The 24,978-nt window shown below is 44.8% G+C and overlaps 1 protein-coding gene across 16 annotated transcripts in view; it reads left to right on the top strand.

The window, feature by feature from the left end:
* TENM2 (teneurin transmembrane protein 2) overlaps positions 1–20,363 on the top strand; it is a 1,253,534-nt gene extending 1,233,171 nt beyond the window's left edge. For all 16 annotated transcript variants that reach the window (XM_075442184.1, XM_075442183.1, XM_075442198.1 and 13 more), the window contains 6 exons: positions 4,695–4,870; positions 6,373–6,608; positions 11,769–12,065; positions 12,988–14,602; positions 17,139–17,269; positions 18,472–20,363. In XM_075442184.1, the coding sequence (XP_075298299.1) occupies positions 4,695–4,870; positions 6,373–6,608; positions 11,769–12,065; positions 12,988–14,602; positions 17,139–17,269; positions 18,472–19,233 (3,217 nt within the window). In that variant the 3' untranslated portion in view covers positions 19,234–20,363. The remainder of the gene's footprint in view (positions 1–4,694; positions 4,871–6,372; positions 6,609–11,768; positions 12,066–12,987; positions 14,603–17,138; positions 17,270–18,471) is intronic.
* Positions 20,364–24,978: the final 4,615 nt, after the last annotated feature.

Genomic DNA, 24,978 nt, shown 5'->3' with positions numbered 1-24,978 from the left:
ACGTTAGCATGACTTAGTAGAAAAATTGTATTATGAATCCTAAGTAAATATAGAAGGTAGGTGCTTTGATGTCCTACTGAGATACATCTGAAAGTATAATTTAAAGTGTATACAGTGATGACGTGTCAACTAGATTTTTTTTTTTCCAAGCTCAAATAAGGAAAGACGTGCACCCCTTGCCTCAGGGCAGTAGAAGTGAGGTACCATATTTGGGTCTGAATAGTACAGCCTGAGGTACTCTCTTAGGTGACTGGTGACTTTGATGAGGCAGCGGAAGTAGCTTACTTTCTCCCAGGTTTGTACATACATTCTCGTAAGCATAGAACCGACAGATGAGAGGACAGTGTAGACATTTTTTGCATTAAAAATGCATTTACTTTGTAATGCGTGTATAAAATGAACTATACATGGTGACTGTTATCTAGGTTAGGAAAAAAGCCATAAAATGCCATTCACAAAGACATGAAAAGAAGTTCTGTATCTCTGTATGTGCATGGAAAACCCTGAGTGAGGACTAAAGCTTCGCTACACGCACTGGAGAGACTCGTTGCAAAATACCAGAAAAATCGAGGCATCTCCTTTGGGCTGATCCTAAGCAGCTGACTTAGGGCAACACCTTAATGTGCTCTGTCATCTTACGTACCCCCACAGCTGAGGGTTTTATTAATAAGATTATGAGAATTATTTAAATCAAATATACAAACCCAAACCATCGCCGTACGCAGTCACTCAGTACTGGTTTCTGGTTTCTATTTGTTCTTCGTAGCAGCTGCAAGGGGGAAATTCTGCATTCATTGCTATGCAATTTATTTTGGTAGCTACAAGTTAATATCAGTCAAAGTTGAAAGAAATACTACTTAGCCAGAGAGAGTTTGTAAGGACAACAAAATAGTTTTCCATGCCGATTAATGCATGCATTCATACAGAGATAATCAATACCCCAATTTGTTAATACGGCAGCAGAACTGGGAAAGAACAAATGTCTCTTAAGTAGTAAAATACTACATGAACTATATTTCTTATAAAGAAATCATTTCAGTGCGTTTATATCAACCAGACATTGAAGTGCCATGCTATATTATTGGGTATTTTCCTTTCTTTTGTCTGAAACTGTGCCCTGACAATGCTCTCGGGATTGAGTTTGTGCAGTACATCTCTTCATGCATGCGTACATGGAGAGAAATGCATACAGAAACTCTGAGTGTGCGTGTGTGTGTGTACACACGCCGTACGTATACTACATACACAGTGCATGTGTGTGTGCACACAGTGCGTTTGCAGCAGGAACAGCCAAGGCTCGTCAGTAATCTGACAGCTACCGGCAGGCTCACATGGGGTAATTTAAGCTTGGTTTTGGGCATGAAGCACAGAGCTTTGAAGCCGTCCTCAGTGATATTCCCGTTGGTCTTGGGAGCATCCTAAGAGAATGCTGCAGTTTTCTCCTTGAATCAGCTTGGTTTTTGTAAGGGAGAGAAAATAGGAATATATGAAAATGCGCTGGTCGGGCAGGCTTGGTCGCACTTAAGCAGTATGTTGGCAAGTTAGCAGTGGGTGCAAGGAGATGGTGGGTTTTAAGATACTGGGACTAAGAAAGGATCTCTCCCCTTGTGATTCTAATAGTACAAAAACTTGGGATGAGACCTTACTCTAAGTAAAGTCAGTAACAAAAGCGCAGTAATTTCACTGTCTCCAGAACCCACCTCATTTGAAGATAGACAGATTGCCTTATCAGATCCGATTCAGCTGGCCCGATGCTGTGTCACAGGCTGTGATAGGGAGCTGCTGCTGCTGAAGAAGACGCGAAGTCGTCCCAGGTCAATTAGAGTATTTTCCATTGCGAAATTTTCTCTTTTTATTCACTTCATTAGACCCGGGTTCATGTCATGAAGAAGACAAGTGTATAACCATTTAACTCCTGTATAGCTTTATTCTTATTATTCGGATAAATGTCTGGGTGTTGTATTCTGCTAAGCACCTGCTCTCACGTAACACATAAATTTAAAAAAAACCCTCAGTGATATGTCACTTCTAAATGATGTCATGCATAAAAGGTTTATGTTTTATTAGTTTTAAAGATTTTACCTTTAAGGTGTTTTTTTGAAAAGAGGATTTTATTGATTCAGTGGATAAAATAGAAGTGCCCTCTTTACACATTGGTATTGCAGTGTGTATAGACCGCTGAAGTAGTGACTTCTCTACATGTCTAGCTCGTGAATTCAACAGTCTGCAGATCTTCATGGACAACACTTTTGTACGTATCGCTTGAAGTGTGTCCATCACTTGCTTATAAACCTTTTTAGTGTCCGACATTGCTGATTTCAAAAATTGTGACCAGCACTGGGAAACATGCCCCGTGGCGGGGGGCGGGGGGAGGTGGGCAAAACACTGGTTGCTAGAAATAGCTTTAGAATATTTTCATTTTTCTGCTGCAGTCTCTGTACATCCTCATCCATATTTACTTTTTTAGACTGCCCTTGCACTTTGAACAGAGATTTTCAGCGAGTAGCCCACAGCAATCCCCAGGAATTTTTCCTGGGTTAATTAAAAACCCAGCAATGTGAATGAAGAGTTTAAATTAATGTCTCATTTGCATTGCCTAAAATATAGTTGCTGATAGGGACTTTCGCCAGCCCTTTTTCTGGATGTTCCCCAAGCTCTGCCTAGTCACGCTGAAGCCACGCACAGACTTTTCCAGTTTGTCCTAGATAACATGGTCTCTGCTGGAATATTTGCCACCTAAGCATTCTCTTCATCGCTCTGCTAATCACTAAGCCCGCTGAAGCAGTCCACATGCAGACGCTCAGGGCGTGTCTCATGATTAACCTTTGAGATTTTTGAAGCTGTCCATTTTTTGTACTTTTTGGTTTTCCTTGCTCAATGGATGCTTGACTGGATCAAGTTCTTCCCTCATCTCTACTTTTCAGTACAAGTACTTTTCAGTATTTTTTTTGTGAAGACCTTTATATAGACTTACCCAAACCCCCTTTCGTAGTTTATCTCAATATATTATCTTTCATCCAGTATCTTGCTGATATGGTAATAAAATATGTATGTATAAATATACGTACACATGGGTAAAAACTTGTGACTTCTGTTAAGAAAAATCATGCTGCTTAATCTTGATTTGATCCTAAACTGCTTAAATGAACACCGTGTATTATTGATCCCTTTTAGGTCACGCGATGCTTTGTTTTATTGATTTTCTTCTTTGCCTAATGCTTCCATTGGTTCTGGTAAGGCTTGTTGCTCCACAGGTGATTTTTTTTTTTTTCCCTTCCTCCTCAATATTCAGTTGAATGGGTGCAACCGTTTGCAATGGATTTGAAAGGCAGATTTTATCTTTGCATTAACTGAGGAGCCAACTTGTGTATTAATTGTGGCAGTAATGCTGTACAGTTCAGGTGGCCTACTTTGAGGTTTCTGAATGATTTATTTGTAAAAAGTCATGTTGAAAGCACTGATTTTTTTTCATCTTTGCAGCTAACCATGACGTCCAAAGAACTCAGCTAGCTCCATGGTACTAAATGTGCTCCTCTTCTCTTCTGTTACTCTCAGGCAGTGCAATGGATTTACCAGTTCTCTTCCAGGCTTCCCGCTCCCTGGATTTCTGCGTTCGAAGGATGACCAGTTGGTTTCAATCTCTACCTAAACTTTTCCCTTTATCTACACAGGACGTTTTTTTTCTTGCCTTTCTGCTGCTTTGAAGTATGTGCGCTGTGGTAGTGGCTGGGTGAGAGGCTCTTGCGCAAGTAGAGAATCGCAGCAAGCAGAGTGTCAGACTGGAATACTGGTTTTGTTTCAGGTCCCCATTTCTTGCCCGTAAGATCCAAGGAATTGCTTCTCTAGAATATGTATGCACACAAATACGGCATACTAAAGCAAAGGGAGAAACAGTGTGATTTGATTTCAGGCAGCATTCCTTCTTTTCCCCCTCCTCAGGCTTTATACCTCTAAATAAATTTAACTCAATAAATTCATGGAGAGCCCTTCTTCTTTTATTCTTTTTTTTTTTTTTATAATCTTTATGCCTCTGGAGCACTTAATTAATCTTCTAAGGTATATTCTGAGTGCTGACTGCTGCCCTTTGTGCAACTCCAGCCTATTCTGTGCTTTAACTTCTCATCGTTCATCTTTATGAGCCAAAATACTGACCCCAAAATGCAGTTCAATACCACAGATAAGGTCTAAATGAAATTATTATGTTCTCAAGCTGATGTCTTTTATAATCTCTTATGGCAAGTTTATTCCTCAATATGTCACTTAAGACCATGCTTAGTAGTTTCCACTAAGTATTCAGTTGCAAATGTGCAGTGTATGCAATTGCAGGTTGTAGTATCCATCATGTCTGCTTCCTTAGAGTGAAATGCATCTGTTAAAATACAGATGATTTTACTAATTATGGTTGTTTGAGCCAAATACTACTCTGTAGATCTGTAATAATTTAATTAATTAGTACTTTAAAAGATGCTAGCCTGGATTTACACTCATGTAGCTGAGATCAGTATCTCTAAAAATTATTATTTCATCATTATAGACTCTTTCAAGAACAGAGAAATAGGTATGGCCAGGATGTTCTTGAAAATCTGTTTCATTCTGGGGTTTTTTTGCACAAATGTGGTGCATTATTAATGCCTCGGGTATTGAAATGAACATGTATCCTCATGCTTTTCTGCTCTCACTAACTTTTCTATTAGCTATGATCATGAAGGGCGTCTGACCAATGTAACACGTCCCACTGGAGTGGTAACTAGCCTTCATCGAGAAATGGAAAAGTCTATTACCATCGACATTGAGAATTCTAATCGGGATGACGATGTCACGGTCATCACAAATCTCTCCTCTGTGGAGGCTTCCTATACAGTTGTTCAAGGTACCAAAGCACACTTCTCGGCACATCTCCTATCCACACACACAACTCGAGAAAGCAATTCGCAAAAGATTCGTGTCATTAGTGCACTCGTGAGCAGGGGAAAAGCGTGTGAGGTTGGCAAGACGCACTCCCATAAAGCTCACTCCTAAAATGACAGGTCTTCGGGACAGGTAAGAGACATTTCGCAGTCGTGCTTTGTGTTAAACACGTCTGGTCGTTATCAGCGGGTGTAAGTTAGTCCTCCCGCTGCCTCTTGGCTCGGGTTCGCTTTACCCCCTCGTGTATTTCTCTGCAATTCACTGCGGAATTGGCTCTGACCCCAGGGCCACCGAGACGCGCTCTGCCTGCCAGATGCCGGCCGCTTGGCTGCGGATCCTTGCGGGGAGAGAGGCTCACGTAGCCTCCTGCTATTAGAGATGAAGTCTGCCAAACTTACGCGCTACCATTAAATAAAACATGGAGCAGTCAGGGCAGCGGACGACCCTGCGCCGCAGTTAGCACTGGGAGAGCGGCGTTCCAGGCCAGACAGGGCAGAGATCAGCAACGGAGGGGTGCGAGGTTCGTGCAGAGCTTTCCAGCACTGTGTCTGATGAAGGGAAGACAGGCAGGTATCAAAGATAGACTGAAAGGAATTTGGTGAGTGATGGCGGCTCTTTAATTAAGATATAATGTCACTGCAATAGAATGTCATCATCGAACAACAGCCTCCTCCTGGCCTAAACGTCAATGTCTGTTATAGCGAGACACGTCTGGTTACAAAGGCTGTATTGCGTTTATACCAGATGATTAATTATGTAGATGCTGTCCTTCTGTCAGACAAACACTGATGCGCTGGGGACAGTTGCACCCTGCAGCGCTCCGTCCTGGCTGAGAACGGGCTTGGCTGGAGAGCGGCGTGGCCGTCAGACTGCGGGGTTGTTTTCAGACCTCCGAAGGCAGGCGGGCGAGGGACCGCGGCTGCCAGCTCGCACTGCTGGAGCCTCGCGCCTGGAGGGCTTAAAGCCAGCCCGTAATTCCGTACAAAGCCTCTCCTTGGGGACGGTTTTCAAGCAGAGGGAAAGAAAAAGAAGAGGCGCTTGCTTCTTCCCGCGCAGAGAGAGTCCAGCGGTCCTTGGGTTTGGTTTTCTTTCCTTTTGTCCTGGAGTTGAGTGTAATGGTCGGTTGTTTATCCAGCAGCTCAGTTCTCGGGAGTTTTTGTTCATATTAGAAATAAATTACGTGGTTGAACACATATCACTGTGCATTTTGATTCACAATTAAGACTAAAGGGAAAACTTAATGAAATAAACACAGTATCTCTCTGCAGGCTCACTGTTACACCACTGTTCTTTACATGACTCCGTAACATCTGTAATTTCCACCATAGTACCACGTAAATGGTAATTGCAGGCTGACTTCATTTAACATCAACAGGAGTGCAATAAAAAAACCAATCAAATTAAGCTATATGTTTTCTTTATGACTGGAGTAGCTAAATTATTTTCTTTTCATTATTGCTGTAGATCAAGTGAGGAACAGCTACCAGCTCTGTAATAATGGTACTTTGAGAGTGATGTATGCCAATGGCATGAGCATTAGCTTTCACAGCGAACCGCATGTCCTGGCTGGGACTGTGACTCCCACCATAGGACGATGTAATATTTCTCTGCCGATGGAAAATGGTTTAAACTCAATTGAATGGCGTCTGAGGAAGGAGCAAATTAAAGGCAAAGTGACTGTGTTTGGAAGAAAGCTCAGGGTAAGTAGAATCTGTCGTTACAATAACGATCTTTTCTTCCTTGAGCACAAAATTAATTTTCCGTTTCGAAGGACGCGTCTTTCCTATTTTCACTTGTTAAAAATGTACAGCTCTGGGGTTCTCTTTGGTAGGCCAATCTTTATTGGAGAGGTTAGTTACCAGCATGGGATCGTCTGCCGCAGTCAGCTATAGAAGCATCATTACTAAGCATATTCCAAAAGAGGTTGGTAAAAATACCCGGAATATTGCTGCAAGTCACTCTGCTTCTGGTGGCTGGGGAGTTGGAGGGGGGGAAATCCGACCGCTCACCATTTGTAAAGATGCGATGGCAGCCTTACCACAGTGAGTCCTGGGGAGCAAACACAATTACAGCTTCAGCGGTCGCGTTCTGCGTCTGTAAAATCTCCCTGCAGATTCATTGAGACAGGCATATTGTGTTTATTCCCCTTCCCAAAGGGCACAATTGGAAAATAATTGCCATAATTACAGTGTCATAAGCATAGGATAAGACAGACACTCAGGTCATGTAATCCATCCCCTGCCAAATTAAAAATCTGCTGCAGCCCGATTAATCCCATTCTGTGCTTAGCTGGCCTGGCTTTCACCCTGTAAGTATCTAAACTTTCACTGGCTGCTCCAGTATGAACAGTTTGGGAAGGGCTTTGAGCTACTGGGCAGAAAGCAAATGCAGCGCTGATCCAGTCCTGGTTCTTTTAATAACTCTTTTGAAATCATTGGATGCAATACACAGTTCTGTGTGTTCCAGATGATATATTAAATGCACTATATGTCAATAATTATGTGGTGATTTACACAAAAAAATGACTTGGAGTTAAATTTTTTTATTTTCCTGTTGGTTAACATCTAATTCACAGTGCTGAATTAACAAGTCTTCCCTTACTCTCACAAATGCTCAGAATGCGCCTGTTGGGGAGCGGGGGAAGGTTAGGCAAAAAATGGAATGAGATTAGCAGCTAATCCTTAATGACTAGATTTCAGGGATGTGTAATTGATTTTTGATGTGTTGACCTGGAGAAGTTGATTATAAGTAGGAAATACCTCAGCTCTGCATTTTGACTCAATGTTGAAAATAAAAATAAATAGGACCCTGAAATGAAATCACTGTAATCCTAACTCTCAATGCTAAAAATTTAATAGAGGTACTTGTGGTAATTAGCTGAAGTTAAACACGTCTTAGAGCTGAAACCTTGCCTGAGATGGGTTTTCTTGCATCGTGTTTATGCAAATCAAAACACTGCTTTATCTAGCAACACCTCAACATTTAATTGTCTGGTGTTAGTTCCTGTAACAATCATCACATATCCATTTAGCTCTTTTAAATGAAAATCACTGTGAGATTATAACAGGTTGAGTGGACTGAAAATGAAATTTGAAAATGAGGGAGAAATCATGGAATTTATTTGCATCTCATTTATTCTAATCCATCTCTATAAACTGTGTAGTGAATGAAACAGAGCAAGCACGGTGGCACGCTGGGGGAGCGGGGCCACCAACGAGAGAGCGTGCGGAGCCATCTCCTGGGTCCCGGCGCAGAATCAAGTATTACTGAAAGGGATGGTGAGGGGAGGGAATTCGCCTCTCCCGAGTACTGGCTGCAGCCCGTACCGCTTGTCTTCAGTTCTTAAAGGGGGCTTGTGAGAGAGATGGGGGCAGGTTTGGAGCAGGGCCTGCTGCAATGGGATGTGGGGCAATGGCTTTAAACTGGAGGAGAGCAGATCTAGACTGGGTAGAAGGAAGACGTTTTTTACAGTGAGGGTGGTGAGGCACTGGCACAGGTTGCTCAGAGAGGTGGTCGATGCCCCATCCCTGGAAACATTCAAGGCCAGGTTGGACAGGGGCTCTGAGCAGCCTGGTCTGGGTGGAGATCACAGAGTCACAGAATGGTCGGGGTTGGAAGGGACCTCTGTGGGTCACCCAGTCCAACCCCCCTGCCAAAGCAGGGTCACCCAGAGCAGGCTGCACAGCACCAGGCGGGCCTTGAATATCTACAGAGAAGGAGACTCCACAGCCTCCCTGGGCAGCCTGGGCCAGGGCTCCGTCACCCTCAGAGGCAAGAAGTTCTTCCTCGTGTTCAGCTGGAGCTTCCTCTGCTTCAGTTTGTGCCCGTTGCCCCTTGTCCTGTTGCTGGGCACCACTGAAAAGAGTCTGGCCCTGTCCTCCTGACACCCACCCTGCAGATATTTGTAGGCATTTCTAAGGTCCCCTCTCAGACTTCTCTTCTCCAGGCTGAACAAGCCCAGCTCCCTCAGCCTCTCCTCATAGGAGAGATGCTCCAGTCCCCTCCTCATCCTCGTAGCCCTCCGCTGGACTCTCTCCAGTAGCTCCTCATCTTTCTTGAACTGGGGAGCCCAGCACTGGACACAGCACTGCAGATGGGGCCTCACCAGGGCAGAGTAGAGGGGAAGGAGAACCTCCCTCGACCTGCTGCCCACACTCCTCTTGATGCACCCCAGGATCCCATTCAGTGCAGGGGGGTCGGACTGGATGGCCTGGAAAGGTCTCTTTCCCAGCCAGACTGCTCTGTGATGGTGTGATTCTGCAGGTAGTGCTGCTGCCTGTGCCCCCGGCTCTGCTCAGCCGTGCTGCGGGCACGCGGCAGCTGTACGCGTCGGCCTCTGCAAACACCCCCGGGGGGACTTCGTGAAGCCGACAAAGGAAGACCTGCCCTTCACCCTTCTGTTAGCCCACTGACTGCCCGCTACGGCTTTATGCGCCACACATCCAGCGTCTTGCAGTGGTTTCAGACACAGCCTTGCTAAGATTCCCCTCTGAGGAGTGCTTGTCACCGCGCAGCATCCCGTCAGGGACTGTTGTGCGAGACCTTTACCCAGGGCACTGAGGGCTCGTCCTCACGGCCGCTGGTTCAGCCGCAGCCGAGGGGAAACCCGAGGCGCGTGTAGGCAGCGGAAGGAAAGAGGAAGAGCTTGTTAGATAATCTCCGGTCGTGGTACTTGTAATAGCGTGATTAGTGTTCCCAGGAAGAGTGGGAGTTCGTCGTTCTGTCTGGGTTTCTGTTTCATTAGTGTGACACTATGATTACACTCTCTGGTTGTACTTATTTCACAATGAAAATTAAGTTACGGAATTATCCAGGCAGGTGCTTCTTTATTCTCCAAGTCTTGTTTGTGTGTGTGCATCGCTCTTCTGTGTGTAATCATTAAAAAAATTTAATACTTTAGGGTTTTTAGGCCAAAAAAACTAATAACCTGTATACAGTTTTTGAGAAAAGGGAGGATACCTGGAGTCAGACATTCCTAGGTGCAGGTTACGGGTGCAGTTACTGTCATGGAGGGAAGGAATCCCAGAAATCCCAACTGCTTTATGAAGCTTCAGAAACTGAAAACCAAAATCAAACCAAACCACCAAAAACCCCAAAGCTAAAATTCAGTTCCTAATCTCGCTGAAAGCCTTTTTTTTTTTTCTTTATAGAAAATCTGCCGGTCCTTACAAAATTGGGATCTCTCAGTCATACGCTAACCCTTGAATGTTGTAGCCAAGCGTTTTTGAGAAGGGAAAGCTCTCTTCTGCTTCCCCAAGAGCTCTGTGAAGGAAAGGGGTTTGATACGGCTCCGTCATCAGGATTAATCCCACCCTTCCAAAACTAGAGTAGTCGGTTGCGAAAGTACTGATGTCGAGTTTGGCTTCCCTGGCTTTGTTTCCATTACGACAGGAGAGCCGAATGTGATTTATTATGCCGAGGTGTTTTAAGAGAAATACTCTCTCTTTTCTTTGAGTCACGGGAGAGGTTGTTGCTAGGTTAACCTTTGGGAAAACCTACAGAAAGGAGCTTTTTCTAATAATTGCCCACTGAGGAAAAGCAAACTTTTAAAGAGCTAAATTTTATTAATTGGAAAAAACTATGATAATGAGCGATAATTTGAAATAAGTATTTCTTTGCAAACACAAAATTGTGTTAATTTTAAATTTGCTTTCTATACAGCTGAATTCCTGCAGAGTTGGTTGGAATGGGAATTAGGTTTACCCCTGCCAGTGAAAATATCTCAGAACAACTTTTATGTCCTCGAGAAAGGCTCAGGGTTCATTTACATATTGTTTGATGTGCAGTTTAATTCTGGATAAGAGAAAACGTTGCTTAATCAAAGCTAATGCAAAATATAAGCTGAAGAACAAATTCCCAGAAACCGATGAATACTTTTTAAGTAGTCATTGCTCTCAAATTATATCTAATTTAAAGACTTCTACTTTATTAATGATGCATCTACAATTAAATTACTTAAGAAGCTTTATCAGATTACAGCATTAGCCTGAACGCTGTGGCTTAGCCTCCAGTGAATGTACTTGTGTATCTCTCCCATCATAGCCCTCTCACTAGAAGCCTCTCCATTTGGCATTCTTATGCCCCTTTGTTTCTCTTTTGCTCTTTTATTAAAAAAAAATGAAAAATAGAAATCCGTGACTGAAACACTTCATTCTGTACTTTGATTTGAAAGTTGTAACTGAAACAATGGGGGAAAAAGAAAAATACTTAAGGCTATTATTTAGCACTTTTGTTTCTCAAAACTAAAGTCCATCTTTTCCAGCCTGTATGATCAGGATTTTTAATCAGAAGAAATGAAACCCATCCCAAGTGATCTCGTTGCTGAGGGATCTGTTGAATATTTGGAAAGTCAATGAAGAAAACATGAAATGAATGAACTCATAAGCAGTGTTGCACCTACAGAACCTAAGTGGCTAAACCTCAATGAAGGCACAAAATTATAATTTCTTCTATTCTCGGAGTCATTGTAGGCTAAAAGGCTAAGAACTACTCATGGCAGAAGTAGAAAAATTACTTCCATGCGAAATAATTTGTTTCTCTGCTAAGTGCCAACACTCTGCGCTGTAAGACCTAGGTGTGCAGTATGTCTGTCCGTTCTGACAGTGAGGGAAGCCTTTCTCTGCACCATTACAGCTCCCATTTGGCAGGGAGGTGGGAAGTATCCCAGTGAGCCACTCCCAGTTACAGATCTGAATATACCGAGAAGTAGAAAGCAAAAACCAGTTAACAGGAAGACGGCCCACACGCTTCGGAAATGCAGGGAAATGGAGTTCTCCCTTGTGCATGCTGTTTTCGTGCTGAAAATCCCCAGAGGCGCAGTGCCCGCTGCCCGCTGACTGCAGCCTCCTCTCGTTCCGTAGGTGCACGGGAGGAACTTGCTGTCCATCGATTACGACCGCAACATCCGCACGGAAAAAATCTATGATGATCACCGGAAATTTACGCTGAGGATCATTTACGATCAGCTAGGACGGCCCTTCCTCTGGCTGCCGAGCAGTGGCCTGGCTGCTGTCAACGTGTCTTACTTCTTCAACGGGCGCCTGGCCGGGCTGCAGCGCGGTGCCATGAGTGAAAGAACAGATATCGATAAGCAAGGCAGGATCATATCGCGCATGTTCGCCGACGGGAAAGTTTGGAGCTACACCTATCTAGAAAAAGTAGGTGGTGCTGGTTTACCTTCTGAACTCAGCTGCAAGGAGACAAAGTAATATTTGGCTTTGTTTTAAGCTCTATACATAACACACATGCCAAATTATCTAAAATTTGACATATTCCAGCTGTTAAGAATCCATTTGTACCTGGTCTCAAAATTCCTTATTTTTCAATTAGTCAGCTGAGTTTGACGAATTTCTAATGGGAAATGCTTTGTTCATGCTTTGTGTCTTTTGGTATTTTCCTGAAAGCGGTTAGGCTGCCTTATAATGGCATAAACTAACACAACGAATTGTGCTTAATTAAGACCAAAAATGCATGACTAAACCTGATGAAAGATTCGGGTAGAAACAGGTAATTTGTCCCTAATCATTATATATTAAATGAAAATATGATAATGCATTTTTGTTTAGCCTCATTAAGACACTTCAGTCATAAAAGTGTCTTAAATACTTCAAAATTGCGTATAATTTTCCCTTTCCCTTCTTTGAATCTGTTGTTTTAAGCGAACCCGAGCTGATGTTCTCTGCTTAGTTTCTCATATATTTCACAGTAACAGCTGTGAATTACGACTTCGAGGGGAAAGATAAATCAAGTCATTTCTCTAAGTCCTCTGCATCCCTCAGAAAAAAAAGAAAAAAAAAAAACAAAAAAAAGAAGTCCTACTAAAGGGTTGGTGGCTAATGGATTGCTAACTTAGGCTTTCTCTGGCGTGTCAGCGTATTGATTTCCAAGTCGCAGATCCTCTCATCTGGCGGTCTGACAATACACCTGAGCAGCTTTGTGCCCCTAACTCACGTATCTAATTCTCTTTTTATTCTTTTAAAATTAGTACCTCTTCAGTCAACTTTTCTTGTCTTTAATGCCCTCTCAGAGGTCACATGCTGAAAGCTAGTGACTGTGTCTTTTTTTTTTTTTCTCCTGTAGTCGATGGTACTGCTGCTTCAGAGTCAACGACAGTACATCTTCGAGTACGATTCTTCAGACCGCCTTCACGCGGTGACCATGCCCAGCGTTGCTCGGCACAGCATGTCCACTCACACCTCTGTTGGCTACATTAGAAATATTTATAATCCTCCCGAAAGCAACGCATCGGTGATTTTTGATTACAGTGATGATGGGAGGATTTTGAAGGCATCATTTTTAGGTACTGGCCGACAAGTCTTCTACAAATATGGAAAGCTGTCCAAATTATCTGAAATTGTTTATGACAGCACTGCGGTTACTTTTGGATACGATGAAACGACAGGTGTCCTAAAAATGGTGAATTTGCAAAGTGGAGGATTTTCTTGTACAATCCGCTATCGTAAAATTGGTCCCCTCGTTGACAAACAGATCTACAGATTCTCTGAAGAAGGTATGGTCAATGCAAGGTTCGATTATACGTATCACGATAATAGCTTTCGAATCGCAAGCATCAAACCCATAATAAGTGAGACGCCTCTTCCAGTTGACCTTTACCGTTACGATGAGATTTCTGGCAAAGTGGAGCATTTTGGCAAATTTGGAGTTATTTATTACGATATAAATCAAATTATTACTACAGCAGTTATGACACTGAGTAAGCACTTTGATACCCATGGACGCATTAAAGAGGTCCAGTACGAAATGTTCAGATCCCTGATGTACTGGATGACCGTACAATATGACAGCATGGGAAGGGTAACCAAGAGAGAACTGAAACTCGGTCCGTATGCCAACACAACCAAGTATACCTATGATTACGATGGAGACGGGCAGCTGCAAAGCGTAGCAGTAAATGACAGGCCCACCTGGCGCTACAGTTACGATCTGAATGGAAACCTCCATCTCCTGAATCCTGGGAACAGTGTCCGATTGATGCCTCTGCGCTATGACCTAAGAGACAGGATTACGCGCTTAGGTGACGTACCGTACAAAATTGACGACGATGGGTTCCTGTGTCAGCGAGGCTCGGACGTATTTGAGTACAACTCCAAAGGACTCTTGACAAGAGCTTACAACAAAGCGAATGGGTGGAGTGTTCAGTACCGTTACGATGGACTCGGCCGAAGGGCTTCCTGTAAGACTAACCTGGGGCATCATCTGCAGTACTTCTATGCTGATCTTCACAATCCAACGAGGGTAACTCATGTCTACAATCATTCCAACTCAGAAATTACCTCTTTGTACTACGACCTGCAAGGTCACCTCTTTGCGATGGAGAGTAGCAGCGGGGAAGAATATTACGTCGCCTCTGACAACACGGGCACTCCGTTAGCTGTGTTCAGCATCAACGGCCTCATGATCAAACAGCTTCAGTACACAGCATATGGGGAGATTTATTATGACTCTAACCCCGATTTCCAGCTGGTTATTGGGTTCCACGGAGGGCTGTATGATCCTTTAACCAAACTCGTCCATTTTACCCAAAGGGACTACGATGTCCTGGCTGGACGCTGGACATCTCCCGATTACACCATGTGGAAAAACATTGGTAGAGAACCCGCTCCTTTCAACCTGTACATGTTCAAGAGTAACAACCCTCTCAGCAATGAACTGGATCTAAAGAATTATGTGACAGGTGAGACTTCATTACATTTCTTATAAATAACACTAGAGTTTGGAAGTCGATTTGGGAAAGAAATCGGACTTCTCGTTACTAGCTGTTTGCTGAGTCCTCCCAACGAGGTTGGGCCATTTTCCTGTTTGTGCTATGAGGAGGGCTGGATGGTCGCCGTTCTTTGATCCCTGAATGAGGGGCAGTAAATGAGAAGTCGCAATCAGTAACGGGGTGGGGGGGGTTTGTTGCCTAAATATTCCATTTCAGCACAGCCATAGTGCTCTTCCTGTTGAACTAGTACTGTATGAAGACGTGTTCGTTCTAGTTTTAGATGAAGAGAAGTGAAGTCACCTCCAAGAATCACTGGCAGGTTGGCTGCAGAATCGGGAACCAGAACTGCTCAGCATCTCTTCCCTTCAGGGCTTACTTTCAAAATTAGCTGCTGACTGAGCCCACGGGCACATTATGAATTAACACCAAGAATGGATTTAATTAAACCTCTTTTTCCCATTTAACTTTTAATATGCAAACAGTCTTTACTCTTTAAAACACAAATCTTGATATTTTTAAAAACTGTTTCCTCCTGACAGACTAAGAAATGTTATGGAATGCGCAGAGCTGAGAAAGAGAAACTGTGAAGTAGTTTTGACTGTGTATGTTAGAATTGCGTACAACTTGTAACCTCTTCTTAATTAGTAATAATTTTTCACTTAGTAAGATCACACAGTGCTTGAACTAGCTGCTGGCAATTTCTAAAAAGAAAGATAATTAACATGTCTTCGGCAAAAGCTTTTTTCAGTATATGCAGTATACAATAATTAGAGCAGTGATATAATTTTTTGAAAGGAGCTATTGTAATTTTAGCAGTAATTTAAATTTCAAGAAAAGTGTGCGTTTTCTTCAAAGAAAATCATAGCGAGTTTCATTATTACGTTGGGACCTGATCGTGTGGGTAACGCACCGTCGGTGCTACTGTAGCCACTTGGCGATTGAAGATAGTGCGATTTGTGTCTGATAGTGCAAAAATGCTCAGGACTAAAATTAAATTGAATTGGGATCAAATTCTGTTGTCCAAAATTCAGCAAAACTCCTATTTTCATTCGCCACCATTTGATTTGGATTTTCAGTGTCATCTTATGATATTTTGCTATGTTCTGAAATCACGTTCGTTTAATTTATCCATCCGCTGGATGAAATCTAGGAAGATTCGCTGCATTTGGGTATAGCAGACACCTTGCAGCCTGTAAAAATACTTCACTGATGATGAAAATATTTGTTGCTGTATGGACTAAACAGATAATCTTGCATGAGAAGCGATTATGGTGGCACCTCGGTTGTCATCATTTAAAAAAAAAAACAAAGAGAATACAAAAAAGAAAATACTTGCCCACCCCAGTCCATTCTGAGCGTTAACTCCTGCGTTATTCAGAGGTTGTGCTGAAGAGGGATTCCTGTTTGTGCTGCAAAGCACATTAGCTAAGCAAAATGGTAACTGCTTTGTATATAGCATATTTGTATATATAGGTCCCCCTCTTTTTTTGGTGGAATTAGGGCTGCTGAAGTGAATTGTTCTGGAGGTGCCATTATACCAGAAAATATTTTGAAGCCTTAAAAAGGAGCAGTAACTCTGTGCTGTCCAACGCTAGAGGGAAAATATGGTGGGCACTGTGTGGTGGGAGATGCGTGCGACTATCTTGGTTAGAGCAAAGTGTTTTACTACTTATTTTAGTGTCAGAATGGTGAAGAAAAGATGAGTTTTGCTGTCAAATATCTACAGCCAAGAAGTATTACACTTGTTATGATGTTACATCACCTCTGCTAAAACTGCTGGGGAGAGAGGCTTTGCCCCAGCGAGCACCGTTACTGATATTAATTAAGATACTTAGCTTTTTCAACTAGATATGAAGGCAGAGTTTTACTGGCCGAACCCAGAGCTGGAACTTCCCGAACCTCGTCCCAGAGCCAAGCCGTCACCTTCCCGTGCGGCTCCTACTTCTCCGTAGTGGGCCTGGAGGGATGAGGAGCATATTGACGGTGCCTAAATTTAGACATCCAAATTAGAAGTCTAGCTTCTCACTGCATTTAATGGAGCCTCCCGAGACCTGATGGCAGCTAACAGAAGTAGGACGTAGAAGAGAAGCCATGTAATTATCCCAAAGGACTTTGCAGATGTTTTTAGGAGTAGAGCCTTAATAAAACATCATTTAAAATACAGTTTATAGGTTGCACTAGCCACAGCAAAAGATCGCAGAGCTGGAGCAGTATTGCATACAGTAAAGTGTTTGGATAATCCGTGTGCTGTAATGCAAAAAGAATGAAAGAGGTGGAATATCCCTGACGAACTTTACATTAAGGTCAATATAAAGCAATATTTCCTGTGCCTGTTCATGGTGGATTGCTACAGTTCTGTCAAGTGCCACGCTGTCATATAAATTATGAGTTCCCTCTGCCACTTGAAATTAAGGAGATCAAGGATGGATTTCCTCAACTTTTTGTTTTCTTGTATTTATTCCACACTTCTATTTCTCACTTGCCTACTTACTTTTGGTTTTTTCAGATGTCAAAAGCTGGTTGGTGATGTTTGGATTTCAGCTTAGCAATATTATTCCTGGTTTCCCTAGAGCAAAAATGTACTTCGTGTCACCACCGTACGAGTTGTCTGAGAGTCAAGCATGTGAAAACGGACAGGTAGGCAGAAATACTAAGTTCTGTTTCTTGGTAAATTTGCCCCACTCTGTGAATAGAACTGCTGGCTCTTCTCTGGCTACAGCAGAAGGCCAAGCGTTGTTTCAGTGTAAAATGAAGTGAGTATAGCTAGATTTTATACTAATGAACATATGCCTTGCTTGCCAGCCTTCATTGTTATCGTAATTATAGAGTCATTAGTTTGTCTTTTATTGAGTTCTTCCTTGATTAACAAGTTGTAACTCGGTTAACTTGATTAGCAATGACAAAGGGAGACTTTGTCAGGGTAATTCATCATCTTTTGTACCTTTGGTAAAAGCATCCTAATAATATACGTGTGGCAAAAGACTTCGGTTGGTACTTGCCGTACTGCTAAGAAGTGGTTCTGCCTTTTATAGGGTTCCTCATAGGTTTTTGTCTGACACTTTTCATAGAGGCTTTGGTTTACTGCTCCAGTTACTACAGTTAACTTCAGTTACAGCGTTCATGCTTACTTGTCAGGTTAAGGTGGAAAATGGTATACACTGTCAACCCTTATAATGAATTCCAACCCCTTTAATAAACTTAAAAAGAGTACTGGGCCAATTTCAAACTAAGCCTACGCTAGGCTCACTTCATCTTTGTGGTAGTGCAGCTGAAATGGTCACATGGACCTAAAGATGCTGCTTCCACAAGGTTCTAAGTCATTGGAGAATCTAAATCCTCTCTTCAGGAACTACTTCGGTATTTTGGAGCCCAAATCTCGTCTGTTTTCAAAAAGGCTTACATTCATAAGCATTTTACTCATATATACTGGTCAAAATCTCCAGGCAAAAGTGTCTGGAAGTTAAGTGCCAGCTTTTAATACATGGATTCTGTGTGGTTTAGGCTCTGGTTAAAATTGTGCTAGCCTTGGGTCTTACTTATTCTTGTGATGGATGTTATATAGTTGGCCAAAATGGAGATCTGTGGTACATACATGCTACAAAGGGTGATTAGCCAGAACTATTTTATTTGATATTGCTGACAGCAAAATCGTTTGCCAAATGAGGACTTCCCTGATTCTGACTGGGATACGTGTAGGGGCGGGTAGCTGAGGGTGGTCTTCCCAGAGCGTAGAATTTTTCGCTGCGTGGCTTAGCAAAGATCAGTGCTGGTGTCCGAAATGAGCGTTTTCAGATCTGTGTCTTCTTTGGTGTCTTTCCGTTCTGTTTTGTTTCCCCCAGCTAATTACAGGAGTTCAGCAGACGACAGAAAGACACAACCAAGCTTTCATGGCTCTTGAGGGACAGGTCATATCTAAAAGATTACATGCCCATATTAGAGAAAAAGCGGGTCACTGGTTCGCGACGACCACTCCTATCATTGGGAAAGGCATCATGTTCGCTGTGAAGGAAGGCCGTGTGACCACGGGCGTTTCCAGCATAGCCACAGACGATTGCAGAAAGATCGCCTCCGTCCTGAACAGTGCCCACTACCTGGAGAAAATGCACTACAGCATCGAGGGGAAGGATACCCACTACTTCGTCAAGATAGGCTCGGCTGACAGCGACCTCGTCACCCTCGCCATGACCAGCGGGCGGAAGGTGCTGGAGAGCGGGGTCAACGTCACCGTCTCCCAGCCCACTCTCCTCGTCAACGGGAGGACTCGAAGGTTTACCAACATCGAGTTTCAGCACTCCACCCTGCTGATGAACATCCGCTACGGACTGACCCCCGAGACGCTGGAGGAGGAGAAGGCGCGCGTGTTGGACCAGGCTCGGCAGCGAGCCCTGGGATCAGCCTGGGCCAAGGAGCAGCAGAAGGCACGGGATGGCCGAGAGGGCAGCCGCGTGTGGACAGACGGAGAGAAGCAGCAGCTTCTGAACACGGGAAGGGTTCAAGGTTACGAGGGATATTATGTCCTGCCCGTGGAGCAGTACCCAGAGCTAGCAGACAGTAGCAGCAACATCCAGTTTCTAAGACAGAACGAAATGGGAAAGAGGTAACAAATTAACCTGCTGTCATCCTTTGCTGGATGAATCAGTAGTCGTAACTGTTATCTCCTCTCCTAAGGAGATGAAGACCTAAATGGGGGCACTAGGCTGAGCTACTTTGGGATAGTATGTGGCAAAAAAAGCTCATATTTTTTGAGTTAAATGCTACTGTTCAAGTGATTAAAAACCACATCCTGAAGTGGACTAAAGCCAGACTGAAAACTCTAACCATACAAATTAAAAAGTACCCCTGAAATATTACCCACTTGTTCTGGGTCTAAAGAAAAACAAAAAGGAAGGCCTCGTATTGTATTACCTCACTCCATTCACACGTGAGCAAACTAAGAAATCCAAGTGGGCCACTTTCACTAACCAGCTGATGAAACACAGATGATTCAGACTGCTTGTTTGATAAATATCCAAGAGGTTTTCATTTAAAGCAAAATACAGGTGCATTTAAAACATGACTTTGGGGTGATTTGTGTGTAGCAACTGGAGGACAATGAGAATGCAAGTGAGAGCGCACTGGAAATAGTAAAGAAAAATATATTTAAAAGTAACAAAACCGCACTTGCACTCTGACCCTCCACTTGTCTGGCCTGAAGCTTAACTCATTCAAAGAGGGCAGAGTGTAGAGTTACATTCGAAATGGTGGCTATAAATCACTACAAATAAATTTCATACTCTGTTTGTCTTTGAAGATTTCCATTGTGGACAGTATAACACAGTTACAGGGTGTAGTCTGTTTAGATTCAGTAGTTTGTTGGTATCAGTTCCAGTAGAGCTGTGGGCATTGTGTTACACTATTGCAAACGGGCACCACGTCAGATCACCCTGTACATACATCAGCCAGAAGGCACAATCACTGTTTCAGATTTAAAAATTATTAGTGTGTTTGTTTGGTCGAGAAACTGAGACAATCACATTACGGTCACCACAAAAAAAAAAAAAAAAAGAAAAAAAGAAAAAAAAAGTCTAATAAGAACTTTGGTACAAGAACTTTTTTGTAATATACATGTATGAATTGTTCATTGAGTTTTTATATTAATTTTAATTTGCTGCTAAGCAAAGACTAGAGACAGGCAAAGATAATTTATGGCAAAGTGTTTAAATTGTTTATACATAAATAAAGTCTCTAAAACTCCTGTGAATTACTTGTCTTCCATTGCGAAATCTTTTGTAAGTGAAAAGATATTAGTGCCTCACTGTCACCCAATGCACACAGCATCTTCTGTCTCAAAACGGCTTGCTGTTGTTGTACCAGGGGCTCTCCGGAGGGCTGGTCCCTGGATCTCTGCGTAAGCAAAGTCCTACACACACATCACCCAAAACTCCACTCAGGACACGGCAGAAACGTGGTGGATGCTTTAGAAACACCCTCGCTGCACCTCACAGCTAGCAACCCCCAAACTGCCGCGTTTCCATCCTGGAATTCCTTTAATTGCTCTGGAGTGACATCCAGACAGTTTGAAAATGCGGCAGCGTAGCAGTGAATGGAACGGGGACGGCCGCGCCGTGAGCCGGGACGTCTCCGCGCAATCTGCCTGCGTTGGGAGACCGCTTGCTTCTGCCGCGCTTGAAAACTGGAGGTAAGATGCCAGACCCTCTCCTAAGCAGAGAGTCACTCGTGATGTTAAAGGGGAACCATCCATCAGCCAAAGCCCGGCTGCTTTCACCTCATTGAAGTTTGTAGCTGGGGAGCTCTGCTTGATTTTGAGAGCGGTTTTGCTTTTGGGGTTGCAAATGAGGTTTTTAATGATTCGTGATCTCGACGGAGATGCTGGAGGTGATTACGGGCATTGGTTCACTCCGGGGCATTCTGAAAGCAGAAGGGCTCGGGGGCTGTGTGGTACGACGCCTCCAGCCCTCGGGAAGCGCAGCGCGTTTCTGATGCGCAGGCGCGAGCCGCCGCGTGCGGAGTGCTGGAACCCCCGGCCCTGCGACCCGTCCTCGGAAGGACAAGTCCGGGTGCGTTTCCAGGTGAAGTCCTGGGTGCCCGTCACCGCGGGCGTTCCTCCGTGCGGACAGATTTTAAGTGCTGTTACGTTATCCGAACGTTCTTTACAGGTGGCACCTCTGAAAGAGGTATTGTTACTCTTTTTCAAGGGAGGCAGAAAATAGGAAGTCACAAGGTGGGGACACTTCCCATTTGTACAGTTCTGGATTGCCCTTGCCTTGTGCTGGTAAGCTTCCTGGGTCATTTTTTGGAATGGAAATTTTCTTGCAGTTGAGAGGGTTGAAATGAGAACCTGTAGCACAGTTCCCGATGTCCTTTATTCTGTTACCGTTCTCCCAAAGCTGAAACTCTTCAGAATCAGAGATTCTGCTACATCAAAAGGAAACTTAGCCAAACTGAAAGGGAAGGACCCATTTTAATATCTATTACACTGGGAGGAGGTGTAACAGATTTGCAGGGGATGCTCTCCCTACCTGGCTCCTTCGCAGAGAACACGGACATCATCAGGATGTTCTCAAACGCAACTTTCCAAAGCGATCCGGTCCTGCTAGCTGAGTGCTCACCCGAGACCACTGACCCAGGGCTATCCCTGGTTTCCAGGGCCTGCGAGCAGCTCGGCGCGGTCCCGTGGGACGCCCCAGCACCACGCGTGAGCTCCCGGCTCCGACCGGCCGGTGGGCTGGGCCCGACCGAGGCCATTCCCTGCCTTACCTCTGGCTTTCTGTGTTTCCACACGGACGCCCTGAGCAGCTTATCGACGTGGGCAAGCATCACCAGTTGCTTAGAAAACCCTTCTGTAGCGCATCAGAGAATGGGACAATTACTGTATTTGTAGTTATGGCGGAGAGCTAGGTGCTCTCACGCCTGGAATAACAGCTGACTTTTAGATGCCGATTCACTTAACGAGTGGGGAGATGACTGGACTGACGCAGCCATGGCCAGCCGCCTATTCCCTCCACTCCTGTGGTCCCATCTGAGTTCCCCTGTGTTCTTGAGGCATCTTTTTCTCCCTTTTCCTTTCTACAGCCTTCCCTTTGCTTTCCAAGAACGGGCTCCTGTTTGAAGCTAAAGCCAGCATTAGCGCACATTTCCATTTTTCCTATTGGATCGCTGTAACTGAAGGAATTTGATATTTATAACCTTGCATTTCAGCTCAAAAAACCTGATCTTCTTCCCGACTTGGCCCAAAGTGTGGGAGTTGGCCGTCGGCGTAGGCGCGTGCCTCGGCACGCCCTGCTCCTCGCCTCCGCTGGTGTTCTGCCTCTGGAGGTTGCTCCCCACGGCGTTGTGGCCGCGTGATGGCCGTTCTGCCCGGGGGATGCTCGGAGGGACCGGCCTTTGCCTCCGTGCCCTGCCTCGCCCACGCCAGTCCCCGGCATTGCCATCTCAGCCTTCCTTCATGGCCTCACTGCATCCTTAATAAAGGCACCAACAGAAGCTCCTCTAGAGCTGGGCCAGGCCAGTGGATCCACAGTACTCTCATGGGGAGAAATGTGGGGAAGGAAGCATTTAGACCCGCTGGTTTTTTTCCCTTTGCTACCTGGAGTGCAAGGGCTGACACACGCTGGGCTCCGAGAATGTGCAGAGCCAGCCTGAAACCTGCCCGGGAGCCCGGCTCTGGTGTTGTTGGTTTTCCCCTCCCGTCCCTTGGGCGATGCAGCCTCTCAGCAGCTTCCTGCCAGCAATGAAGGTGCCAACAGCATTCCGCCGCTGTAATGCTGCCCTGCCAGCCCCGACCTCCACATAGCCCAGGCTCATCTTTGCTGCAGGAGCCAAAGAGCTGGACACCCCTCATCTGCACCGGACCTGACCGTAGCAGCAACGCCCAACGCTCTCTTGTGTTTGTTGGTCAAGAGTTTCCAGTGCAAACAAGCATCAGCCTTCCCTAGGAACCCAAGAAAAGCGCGTCAGAACTGAGTGCCATTGAATAATTTGTATTAGCTGCTTTGTGCTGTAATTTCTGTCAGGCTGACCCTTTTGCCAGCAGTCTCGCAAACACTTGTAAAGCACTCGGTGATGATCGAACACGGGGCCATGTCCGACGTTCGGCTCTGAGGCTCCAGCCCTCGGAAACTCAGAAGGTAAAGTTTCTGTCACCCTGTGGTACTGTCCTGTGTTCGTCTGACGATCTTGCTGGAGAGCCGCATGTTAAGGTCAGCCGTATACTCGGGCGGCTTTTGTTTTAGCTGTGCATCTGGTCGAAGGTGAGACCTCGCGAATGAAGGTAGGATGGCCTTACACGTCCTACACCAGCCAAATGTTAAGCACAAGGCCCTCAATCTCAGGAAATACAGATTTTATGCAGAAGACAAGACCTTCTGTGGCTATAATTTTTTCTCCAAAGAGGAACTAAGTGTAGGTGTCCCTGGGCAATTTTGAATGGGGGAATGGGGCTTTACTAGCCAGATGTAGAGTGTGACAGGCTCCCTGGCTGTAGCTAAGCAGGGTACTGAAAAGGTACCAGGGCCCGCTGCCTCTGAGCTCTCCTGCCAGCAGGGAAGATTCTGTCCCAACCTCTTTTGGTTCAGCCTGCAGCATAGAGGTCTCTCATTTGCAAGGATATCTTGGTTTAAACCTCACTCATTGCGTTTGAAACCTGCCACTCCTCCGGAATCAGAGTTACCGCTCCCCCTTCAGCACCGAGTGCTGAAGAATTGAAGACAGCGTCAGCACCCTCCATGGTACAGTTGCTGAGGCAGCTGCAAAAGACATTTTACTCACCAGATCTCTGAATTAGCAGAGAGAACTTACAGCCACTTGCAGCCCATGGAAAATAGTGCTGTCCCAGGAGGCTCCTGGTGTTGGCAGGTACCAGTATATCTGCATTATATGTTGCAACTGCTTCTTTAGGTCCATAGTAGCTAAACAGTTCTCCCTCCCTTGCCACATACGTCTGTCATCTCCCAATAAACATAGTTTTGTGCAATGCTTGAACATGCCCAAGAGCTCTAGAAAGGCAAATACTCTTGCCAGCGTCAAAGTACAAGCTCCCATGCACTGATAAAGCCTTTTCTGCTTCTGCCTGACCCACAGCAGCAGTGCTGGGCAGATGGCAGGTCATGGTCGTGAACCGTGTGTGTCTACCATCACACCTGACGGGTGAGCTACTGGGAAGAGCAAGTGGTGTTTAACAAGCAGCCCGGCAGCTCAACCTCCCCACCACCCCCCCCACAAATGAAAACCGAGCAGCGGAAGCACCGGTGTGATGTGGTCAGGCATTCACAGCCTGGCAGAGTCGGCAGGGACCCGACCCCGCACATGGTCTGCGTGGCTGCCTGCGAGCACCCTGCACGCTGCCGGTCAACCCCTGCAACCACCGGCCCCGGGAGCCACCGCTTCACCCGGGGAACGCGGGGTTTGCATCACGGCACGCGTCGGTTTGCAGCTCGGCATGTCCCACCAGCCCTGCCCAGACCGTCCTCTGTGGCAGGCGCAGGGCGCTCCTCTTCCAGAAGTTCTGCAGCAGCTCTTCAAAATGCGTATCTAACATAGCAGGTTAGGCTTTCCCTTGTTTCGTTGTTCATTAAAATATTTGTGGAGCGTCTTAGCCTCTACTGAGGATTTAATGGTTCTGGGGTTAGAGTCAGGCTGCTTCTGAGCCAAGGAAAAAAAAAAAAAAAACAAGTAATAAAATAAAATGTGGTAAAAACACCACGGGAGAGAGCTGTGTGCCAGCTTCCAGAGAGAAGCAAGTGAATGCAGCCAATTTATAAATCCTTAACAAACAGGATTTACAATGGAAGTGGCAGCTAAGCCGTCACGAGTACAGAAGGTGGCAGGCAGTCTGCTGTAACACTGTC

This window comes from Opisthocomus hoazin, chromosome 23, assembly GCF_030867145.1.
Source record: "Opisthocomus hoazin isolate bOpiHoa1 chromosome 23, bOpiHoa1.hap1, whole genome shotgun sequence".
Taxonomy (NCBI): Eukaryota; Metazoa; Chordata; class Aves; order Opisthocomiformes; family Opisthocomidae; genus Opisthocomus; species Opisthocomus hoazin.
This window is presented reverse-complemented; position numbering and strand designations above follow the sequence as displayed.